Raw genomic sequence first — 12016 nt, forward strand, 5'->3', positions numbered from 1 at the left:
TATGCATATTCAATTGTAACCAAATAATCACTCCCTATGAAAATAAAATGTCAATTTCCTATACATTTCTAATAAAAGTTGTGCTAAAATACTGTTGTTTATGCATATTTTCACATTACTTTGAAAAGATATGCAGAGTAAATGGTAAAAGGAGATATACAAATGATTTCTGATGTATAATTTTTAAATTTCCATAGTTAAAAACCTGTCATTTGACACCAGAATCATCAAAATCGCCCTGGACAGTGAAATCCTATGGTAAAAATTGCTGAAATGGCAGCCATCTTTAAAATGGCAGCCATTTTGAAATTTTCATGGAATAAATCTGGCTTCTCTGTGGTCATAAATGTATGGTTTGATAACAAGATCATTCATATTGGAAAATTCTACCCAAAGTTGCTCGATTTCTGCAATAACTGCACTTTATGGCTGCTTAAACTAGACAAACGCTGACATTACTCCTCGAGGCGGACAGGCCGGGACAGACAGGGAGGCGGCCATTATTGTTTTGTTAGTGCAGTGCTAGTGGCGTTCCTGATTGGCCAACTTGCGCTGTCAATCACAGAACACTGAGCGCAGTCGCTGATTGGGTCTTCCGCTTTGCAGCTTCTGCTTAAAGGGATAGTTCTGTTTGTTTGAAGTTGGGTCCTATGAGGTACTCTCATACAGTCAGTGCACTGGGTAAAGCACTCTGGATGCATCGCGCACCGAGATAGGAGAACTGCACTCCAGCTGCAACAGGCACAGAGAGCTGTCTGCTGAGTGTGAAGGGGGCCATGAGCAAAAACATAAAAAACAACAGAAAGAATACATAAAGTGCTTCCATACTGCTCACCTGGCATAATGCAAGTCTCCACAAGCCCTGAGATGCCAAGTTGACTTGAAAATATGTAATTTACACCCTGTTTTTAGCTAAAATCGTCACTATAGCAAGGTTGTACCCTAGTTGTTGTAATTTCAGCTGCTAGCTCCGGCCCGGTGCGATCTAATTGTCATCGAACACGACAGTCATATTGATTGTCTTTCTTGAGTGACATTTCCTTGTTCCATTATATTGATTGTCTTTCTTGAGTGACATTTCCTTGTTCCATTAAGCCGCCCCCAGGGAGAACTCTCTCACTACCTATTAGCAAGACTTCATGTAAAGGTGAAGGCCATATCCTTTTACAGTGGAATCAATACATCAGCTTGTCCTTCCTCTCTTGGCTGATAGTATCATAGAGTAGCTTAACAGATCTATAAAATAGTAGTGAATTGAGCTGAACAGTCACGTGACGTTTCCTGCCCCGGAAGAGAGTTCCCCATTCATTTCTCCATAGACATAGACATAGACACATAGACATAGACTGGCTGCTTCACCACCTGGTACGGGAACTGTACCACCATGGACCGCAGGGCGCTACGGAGAGTGAGACGCGCGGCCCAGCACGTAACAGGATGTGAGTTGCCAGAACTGCATGAACTGTATAAACAGCGGTGCCTCAGGAGGTCCCTGAAGATCATCAAAGACACAAACCATCCCCACAACAGCCTGTTCTCCCTGTTACCCTCAGGGAGGAGATACAGGGTTCCAAAAGCACGCACAAATCGCTTGAGGGACAGTTTCTTCCCGCAGGCCACGAGACTCCTTAACATACACAAATAGTGTAGTAGCCGTACTGTACCGTACTGTAGCTGCTACCATTACGTATGTCTAATGTTTAATTGTATGTTTAATAAGGAATATGCTATTTGCACCTGTATGTCAAATACGCCGAATTTAAAATGTTTAAGCACGTCTAAAGTATGCACACGACATGTGCACCTATGTGCAGTGAATATGCCACTGTCTCTGACTTGTCTTATCACTCTACTGCCTTATTGCTTGTTGTGTCTCTTGTTGTTTTTGCACTCAGATGCCCTGTTATATTTGTACTATGTTGTAAACGGAGTTCACAGCACAAGAATTTCACACGTGATACTTGTACCACGGAGTGACAATAAAAATCTTGAATCTTGAAACATTTGGAAAAATCCTTACTGTATATAACACGTTTTAAGGCTGGAACCAAGCCAACCAGCGACCTACTGAATCGTGAGTGACCATAAAACAATTCACTTGGAGCAAAAACAAAAAAATAACAACCGTCTTGAATCTGAGGGGGCACTACCCCCTCAGATTCGATGCGCATGACCACTGAGAGCAAGAAGCTCCACCCCCCCCTCCCCACCCACACACACACACTTTACACCCCTGGCCCACATTCGTTTTACGTCGTGGGTGTCACGGCTGGTGTGATCCCATTGCAAGACGGTCTCGAGTTGGTATTGTTATTAATAATAAACCCTGTAATGTTGATGCATAGTGTTTTCACATACCAGAGTATGACAGTGATGGTAAACCTGCTCACAGCATCTGATTGAGTGTCAACAATGTGCCACCCTCTGATGAAATGACTGCTGCTGGCATGCAGGTAGAACTCACAATAATATTGATGTTGTTAGATATTACAGCATTAATGAACAGCTTAGCCAGACACAAATAACATACATTCACACATTGGAAGAAGGAAGGACGACAACAACTACACTTTAGAGAAGAGGAAGGTTTTGAGTGGCCTTTTTAAAAGGTGTGTGCATGGGTACTACGGACAGATCTGAGATCATCTTGGAGAATGAAGATCTGTTCCAGCAACTGGGAGCAAAACGACCAGAAGCAGCTACACCAAGTTTGGATTTTTGTCCTTGGAACAGCTATAGGAGATTTGTGCCAGATTACCTGAGATTGCTCGTAACCAATAAGTAATTTACTTACTAACTGTGTTACTGTAAGTCGCTTTGGATAAAAGCGTCTGCCAAATGACGTAATGTAATGTAAATATAACACAAGCAGAATTTGTAATTCAATGCTAGATACTGTACAGGAAGCCAATGTCACAAGGGGTGTGATGTGTTCCATTTTCCTGCTCCAAACTGGCATTGAAGCCCAAACTGTCCCAAGGGAGCTGAGCTGCAGCCTGCTCTGCACTAGATGCATGTGTATCAAGGAGCCCCACATGGAAAGAATCTATATGTACCCTATATGTTTTAATATAGGGCCACATATAGTTTTCCCATATATGGTGCATACATAAAATTGGCCGTTTTCCTATATTATATGTACATATATGTACCTATATGTATAGGTACATATATGTACCTATATGTACATATAATATAGGAAATCGGCCAATTTTATGTATGCACCATATATGGGAAACCTATATGTACATATATGTACCTATATGTAGGATTTTAAATAAAAAAAAATAGCAGCACACACGGGATTCGAACCCCGTTCTCCAAGGTTCAAGCCGTGTGCTCTAGTGCTGAGCTATACATTTTCTTATACTAACCAGAGAGCCGGGCACATTATATACTCTCTCGCACACAACGTAGACCACAATTGTCAGCGATCGGGAAGTTATTTTATGTGATGCGTACGATCGTAACAGACTAAAATGATGTTGTGTGTGTGTGTGCATCTATAGTCTGTAGGCTGTACGGCTTCAGAGGTTAACTTCATTTAACACCAGAGACTCAGGAGGTAGGCCTACACAGAGCCTTGTATAGTCTGTTACAATAACATAGTGTGCCCAGAGCACCTCGTTCCGCACTTGGTGCAGACCGGTGCAGACTTGCTTTGGTCTAGTCAGTCACAGCTAGTAAGTACTTGCGCATGCTCGTTGCTGCAGGAACTGAATTCATTATTTTATAGTATTGCGCTAAACTATTAACCATAGTTGTGTCCTGGAAGCTTTTTGCTGGCACCACATAGCCTATAGTCCCATATTTATGATATTTCATGTGACATAAAATGCGTTGAAATGTAGTTTTCGTGTAGATCAGATTTCAACTCTCAGTTACACAATAAAAGACAATAAAACGCCAATTCACACACTATCAATATTGTCTCTATTCCAAACTACAACAAATGTTTTAACAATATGATGAACCAAATTGTGTTTTTTTACACGTTTACGTTGTAACCGCATTTTAGCCGGTTGAAAAGAGGGTGAAATTAGGTCTTAGACGTTCAAACCCAATATCACCCAGATTTAAACTAAAAATCAACGTTGAAAAAACGTTTTGTGCTCGCTGGGTATATATGGATTATGACACAGTGTATACAAACAGATTTGTAAATGACCTATATAGGAGGCATATACCTTGTATTGTGTACATATATGGCCTATATGTGGATATAAAGAAGTGAGACCTATATGACCTGTATTATGAACATATAGGGCCTTTATGTGTATATAAAGAAGCTATATAGGAGACATATATGCCCTGTATGTGCACATATAGTACCTATATGTGGATATAAAGAAGCTATAGGAGACCTATATGCCCGGTATATGCACTTATATGCACCTGAATCTGGCCTATATGCAACCTATATGCGGCATAAATGTGGCCTATATGCGCATATATGCACCTAAATCTGGCCTATATGCAACCTATATGCGGCATATATATGGCCTATATGCTCCTATATGCGCATATATGCACCTAAATCTGGCCTATATGCAACCTATATGCGGCATATATATGGCCTATATGCTCCTATATGCGCATATATGCACCTAAATCTGGCCTATATGCAACCTATATGCGGCATATATATGGCCTATATGCTCCTATATGCGCATATATGCACCTAAATCTGGCCTATATGCAACCTATATGCGGCATATATATGGCCTATATGCTCATATATGCTGCATATAGGTTGCATATAGGTTGCATATAGTTGCATATATGTTCATATAGATTCTTTCCATGTGAGTACCTCGTGTGAACTGGTGAATGAAGCTATTTATCAATGAACACCTCCAGTCTGGAGCGTTATACTAAATGAGCTCACTCCTACACATGCTAACAGCATCTGTTCAGTCGACCTATTTGAGAAGGTGTGTGGTGTGATACTTTCTGTATGGCCATCTACACTTGTTAATGTGACACACATTTGCACGTCAGGCATATTGCTGTGAATTCACATACTTGCTTCTTCAGTTTTCACATAACCAGTTTAGATTCTATGCATACTAATGACATCATCAAGTTTAGTTGGTATATACACTATACTGCGTCCATCCTGATATTTTAATATCGTATAGTACTATGTTTATACTTCATACTGTATGTTACATTTTTTATTTAGTCATTCATATTGAAGTAAACAATCATGACTGCTAGTGATATTTAAAGGGAACTAAAACTGTAGTAGCAATTGTAAATGAATCGATGATAAAAGTAATCCATACTCTTTTCTCATATTTCCCACCAGATGTGGACTTGAGACTTGGACTCGAATTGACTCATGTCACTGTTTTGATGACTTGCGACTTGACTTAAAAAATAAATGACTTAAAACTCGACTTGGACTTGGAAGTTAAGACTCGTGACTTGACTTGAGACTTGTGTTTGTCAGTTTTAAATATGAAATATGAAATGTTAAAATGTCCAACGTTGCTAAGTGCCTGTGTAATGTTATCCGGTATGCAAGTGCACTGGGAATGACATTGTCATGATTGGATGACTGGCTCTCAGTCACGCACCTCGCTAGGGGTGGCACTAACCTCCCCACCCCCCAAAATCTGATTCCACACCTCAAAATCCTGAGGGTGCTGGCATCTATGGCCGACATTACTGTCTTTCAGAGGCAGTAGCGGGCTCATTTTTTGAAACTATGAGTGAAGATACTGGCCTCATATTAAAGTAGAGGCCCTAAGGCATCCATGGCTACCAATCATGTCATGCTAGCTGGTTGGTTAGGGGGTAAAGATGCTCAAAATGTATTGGTGAGGGGAAACCTTTCTACATCGTTCCTAAATGCTGCACTCAGTGCCACCCTTGCTTGAGTCTGTGCCCCACCTCGGCCACCCCAGTACAGCCTGGAGTCTGGACACGCCACTGACACGCAACAGTCAGGCTCCTCAACGTATGTCCCCCCCCCCCTCCCCCCCTCAAGGAGAAGGCACGGACATTAGTAGATAGTCGTCGCAACTCAAGTCCTATTAAACAGTAAGTATTATAGCTCTGTGTAAAGTGACTTGACTTGCCTTGACTCTGTAACAAGTTTGGGTGGTGTGTAGCTGCAAAACGCGACTATTTCACTCGAGTACCTCTCCCATCATATGATGGGAGAGGTACTCGAGTGAAATAGTCGCGTTTTGCGGCTAGGTGGTGTGTAGCTTTTGGTTAGCCTCCTGGATAGCCAGCTAACATGACAGACTCAATCAAGCCGCGGCAGTTGTGCGTTTGCGCACAGACTGTGTATTCATTGCTAACACTTGTCGACCATATAAAGCCTGGTCTCTACGGCACTAATTCTCTACACACATGTAGAAGCTAGACATAGAGTAACGCTAATTCACCCACACCAAGTTTGTACAGAGCAGAGTCTGACTTTCGTCTTGCAGGGAGGCAGACTGGAGAAGAAGAGTAACGAAAAATAACTTGTTGTAAAGCCATTACAAACAAGGAGCGCCACACAGTGGACCAACATGTAATTGTAACCAAATAATGTTCCCAAAACAGAGGATCTAGGCATTTGTGACTGTTACAACTCGACTTGCCCAAAACAAAATGGCTTGGGACTTACCTGAGAGTTGAGACTAGACCAAAGTGACTTGGTCCCATGTCTGATTCCCACCCATGCAGTCTACTTAACATGTGTTTAAAGCATATAGACAGTAACTAGTCCAAAAGTTCCTTTTGTATTTTTGTTCAAAAAAAAAAAAAAAGTTTGTAAACTATACGTTTTGGAAAGCTTAGAGTGTGATGAACCCCAAAACCAATGTTTACATTTTTTTCAAAGTCTCCTTTAGTTACTGTCTATAATGCTTTAAACACATGTTAAGTAGACTGCATGGGTGGGAATCAGACATGGGACCAAGTCACTTTGGTCTAAGTCTCAAATAAGTCCCAAGCCATTTTGTTTTGGGCAAGTCAAGTCACTTTACACAGAGGTATTAATACTTACTGTTTAATAGGACTTGAGTTACGGTCTAAGGTCGACGACTTGAACGAAGGTTGAAATCAGAACATTGGGAACCTGACTAAATCCCACAACTGTTTATATTCTGTTCTATTACTTTTTATTCATATTTTTACTGTGTTTTATGTAAATAGACCTTGTGTTGTTTAAGGTGAAGGCCATGGACATCTGGCTCAGATGTTAGAGGAAAAGGTTTATCAAGTGTGCAGCTCTGCCTTGACACCTCCACACAGCTCAGAGGGGAGTTCTGGATGAAACAGTTGTTAATATGAAGTGAACTCGTCTCGTCTCCTGTAGTGGGGAGGTAACAGCACCATCTGCTGTGGACTGCTTTTCACTCCCAGTCAAGAGCTGCAGGTTGGAGGATGAATATTCATATGAACAAATGGTCCGTTTCAAAACAACCGAAACACTAAGGGACAGATTTAGTTTTGTGTTTTTTATATTTTTACTACTCTCTCAAGACAGAGAGAGCAATTGATTGATTGATTGACTCATATAGCTGTAGCTATAAGTGTGCACAGGAGAATACAGTAGTTGCAGGAAGTATGTAGGAATGCATAAAAAACCCTGATAATATACAATTTGATTCTTACCTTTCAAAAGTACAAACGGTCCATTCTGCTGCAACTCTACAGTGTTGCTTATTCCAGAACTATTGAGAGGTGTAAAAAAAAATCAAAAAAAAATCCATTGGAGTGAACGGAGATGACGCAAATCTTATATCTCTATGGCTCTGCTTCTGATCGGAGGTGTTTTTTTCCTTCCACGGTCAAACTTTAATGGGCAGAAGTAGGCTACAGACTGTCTCTGGAGCATTTGAAGACTGTGGAAGAGAAAGACTGGCTTGAGAGACTATATTTTTACTGAACCCCATATGTTTAGAAAGCGACAATGGAGTCTGACAATGTTACAGTCAGCCCCTCTCAGCTCATGTGTGATTCATATTTATAGTCACCAGGCATCTCGCGCACTCCATTCCTAGGCTCGCCTGCTGCGCGGGCTCGCTATCGCCGCCCTGCAGCTTGCCGAGCTGGCCCTGCAGCTTGAGGAGCTGGCCCTGCAGCTTGAGGAGCTGGCCCTGCAGCTTGAGGAGCTGGCCCTGCAGCTTGCCGAGCTGGCCCTGCAGCTTGCCGAGCTGGCCCTGCAGCTCGCCGAGCTGGCCCTGCAGCTCGCTGAGCTGGCCCTGCAGCTTGCAGAGCTGGCCCTGCAGCTTGCAGAGCTGGCCCTGCAGCTCGCATACGCAGCTCGTCACATCGCCTGGGCTGTCTCAGGACAACTGGCCAGGTAACGTCTCATTTCATAGCAGCCTGATTGTTACATGTTACGGTGACGTTGGTAACGGCTAAAACCCCTATAGCCTGTTTATTGTTGTGGATCAAGCTATTGACCCTGCCTATGACATAAAGTAACAATTTAAAATGTTTTATTGGAAAAAGAAATGGAAAAAAATGTCATTGTTCAATATTACAAATTAAATCGTAATCATTACAGATGACAATCTTGTAGTAGGCCTATGACATTGACAAGTCTCAGAGGTATGTGTTGCATATATATATATGCATATGCATATAAACATAAAAAAAATAATCCATTACATATTCAGTGGCTCCACTGGAATGTGTAAAATGCTGATTCACAATTGGCTCATATAAATCAGTAGCACCCCTGTTATTACAGTACAATTTGAACCAAAAGCAGAGAAGTCCCTATTTTAATTAAAAAAAGGTATGGGCATATTTGCCTTGTCTTATTGACAGGATATTGCTATAGCCTATTGTTATATAGGCTACAGGATATCATAATGTAGCCTACTGTAGTCACACATTGTAGCTTTGCCTTGACAAGTTATTCTATTAAGTGCCTATTGTATAGTTAACAGTGCTTTTTACAGAGATGTATGGGTACCATGACACAGACATACAATATCCTATATCAGTAAAATACAGTTGGTTCAAAGGTGCTGTAATGAAATTACGTTTAAAATTATGTGGACATTTTTAGCAGCTAAAGCTAAACCGTCACAAAGCATCAGGCTGTCAGGAACGTGTGAAGCTGTCGGGACGTCCCGTGTGGACTCAGGCAGACTTCCTCTTGATGCTGAGCAGCTGGGAGAAGCTCTGCACCGCCCAGTACAGCAGAGAGAGGGAGACAAAGGCCTGCAGAAGACCCACAGCACAGGTTAGTTTAGATTTTCTTTTAAACTGTTGCTGTGCCACCTTGTTGTGACTCACATATTGGAGATATTTTACTGCTACTAGGATAAAAAAAAAATATATATTTTAGGTTGATGGTGAACTACTGGTGGTTTTATTTGAGCTGTGTAGACAGCAGCAACACACAGGCAAACGTCTACTGGCAACATAGGCTATTCGTCTATGATTAAATAACTCCTTACTGTTAGCCATCAAAGATGCCAAGGAAGTCCTCCTGTGTATCACTATCTTCTCTAAATAGAGTTTGGAGGTCAAATAAAACAGGGTTAGATCCATTTTAGATCAGTTTACTGACATACTGGCCGGCATCGGCCTTTTATAATATCCAATATGAGCCAGTCATTGTCATCCATCTAGCATGTGAGAGATGTTCTTCCCTGGCCACAGCTACAGAAAAACAGTCTGTTAATTATCATTTTTGATTGTACATTTTATTTTGCCATTTAATCATTCAAGTATGTTTTTTGTCAATTAATTCTTCATTTAAACGACCTGATGTAGCAGACTTTGTGCGTGGGTCATCTTGCCTTAACGAGCTGCTAACCCACCATACTTTCTTTAGGTAGTTTCACTCATGGTTCAGTAGGGAGTTTTAGTGTCCCATGATGATGGACATTCTGTTTCAGAGGAGTTTCCACTTTGACCAGAATACAATTCATCAAATACTTGGAGCTGTAAATGGTCCAATTTAAAGATATTGATTAGAAAAATATCAACTATCAGTGACTTGGGTCTAAAAAAAATCGGTATCCTCATCAGGCTCCAAAAATCATTATCAGTTGAACCCTACACTGTAACGTTCAACTGTTAACGATTTTATCTGGTGGGTATACTGGGCCTACAGTAAACACACACACACACACACACACACACACACACACACACACACACACACACACACACACACACACTATTATTAGCTGTACAGTTTGTAATGCTGCTGGACTAGGAATTTAAACTTTACTGTTGTCTCATTAGATATGAGCTAAATTGTAAAATGAAAACAACAAAATCAAAATCAAAAATGCATATTTTCCCTCTTACCTGTAGTGCTTATCCATCTAGATCGTTTTTGTGTGAGTTGCCGAGTTTTGGAGATATTGGCCATATTGGCCATAGAGATGTCTGCCTTCTCTCAAATGCAATGGAACTGGATGGCACTTGGCTTGTGGTGCTCAAAGCGCAAAAAGAAAGAAAGAAAAAAAAGACAGAAAAACTCAACAGCAATGTCTCTTTCCAGAAATCTTTTGACCAAACAACACCCGCTAGCCGCTAGTGGGTATAGTTCGGACAAATTTAGTTTTTTTTCCTACAGTTCCAGAAATCTCCAGAAATCTCTACAACCGATAGCTCCAAAACTCGGCAACTCACACCAACACAGTCGAGATCTAGATTGTGTTGGTGTGAGTTGCCGTGTACCTGTAGTGCTATTTATCCATCGATGGATAAATAGCACTACAGGTAAGAGGCAAAATATGTATTTTTGATTTTGAGGTCCCTTTAAAGTGTGCAAGAGCCAGCCGGCTTGCACCATACAGAAAGTGAAGCAGGTATCATTTACCAGTCATGAACGCAAAGGAAAACAGTGAAAGTGAATCCCTAATTGAAATAAAACACCGGGACCCTTTCGGAGGCGGACGGGCTCGGGATGACACAAAAAGCGTGTTCCAAAAGTTTAAGGAGCGGGTCGCCTCCCCTGGCGGTCTCACGTCGGGGTCAAGAGGTCATCACCATGGGGGATGAGGCTATTCGTCGAAGGGATTCTGCCAGAAAACGGCCCTGCCCTCCCTCCCTCCCTCCCTCCCTCCACCCCGGGCTCACTGCGTTCTGGCCCATAAACTGCATCCTACCTCGCAGCGCAAGCCAAGAGCAGACCGCTGTCCATCACAGGCAAAAAAGGCCTGATGGGAAAAAAAGCAACGTTTCCTCCTGGACACCGCAGCTGTTTTCCTCAGAGAGAGGAGGGGGGAAAGAAGGGAAGGAGTGTGGAGAGAGAGAGAGAGAGAGAGAGAGAGAGAGCACAACACAAGCTGGAATGTGCCTCTCTCTACCTGCTCTGACAGCAGGTTCCTCACAGAAAGAGAACAGAGGATGAGAGAAAGAAGAGAGGGAAGAGATCGAGGATGTAAATACAGCTGAGACTGTTCCAGTTCATTTTCTCCATCGACATCCTAGAAAATCACAATATAAAGGTTTAAGCTGAAAGGAATAGTTCACCCGAAAATAAAAAATAATAAATATATAATAATAATAAATAAAAATGGTGTTATCATCTACTCACCCTCATGCCAAATGAAATATAGGTGAAGTTTGTTAGTCCAAATAAAACATAACTTTGTAGCAGGCTTCTCCAAAACAACTGAAGTCAATGGGGCCCAAAACAAAAAGACGAACAATCACACTGTGAATAGAAAGACCTGCACGCCATTATCTGTTGCAAATCAATCAGCTGTAGTTCAGATTGGCACTAAATGATGGTGTCAATACACAGGAGGTCTTTTGGAACTCTGAAGAACTGGTCCACTGACTTCAGCTGTTTTGGAGAAGGCTTCTGTGGAGTTGTGCTGGCAACCTCCCTGTGTGTTACAGTATACGGACTCACTTCACATGAGTTTCAACTGGCATGAGGGTGAGTAGTTGATGACAGAATTGTCATTTTTGAGTGAACTATTCCATTAAGCAGGACTGTGTAGCCTACACACTTTCTTTTTTTAGATGATTTTTTTTGGGGCATTTTGCCTTTATTTGATAGGACATTACTGTATGTAGACAGGAA

At 41.6% G+C, this 12016-nt stretch overlaps 1 protein-coding gene across 1 annotated transcript in view; it reads right to left on the minus strand.

Annotated features, from left to right (window-relative positions):
- Positions 1-9102: 9102 nt before the first annotated feature.
- Positions 9103-12016, minus strand: part of agmo (alkylglycerol monooxygenase) — a gene marked incomplete at both ends in the record, with an annotated part of 116014 nt that continues 113100 nt past the window's right edge. The window contains one exon of the mRNA XM_083632527.1: positions 9103-9183. Coding sequence (XP_083488653.1) covers positions 9103-9183 — 81 coding nt within the window. The remainder of the gene's footprint in view (positions 9184-12016) is intronic.

Source organism: Poromitra crassiceps (assembly GCF_964638095.1).
Source record: "Poromitra crassiceps genome assembly, chromosome: 1".
Taxonomy (NCBI): domain Eukaryota; kingdom Metazoa; phylum Chordata; class Actinopteri; order Beryciformes; family Melamphaidae; genus Poromitra; species Poromitra crassiceps.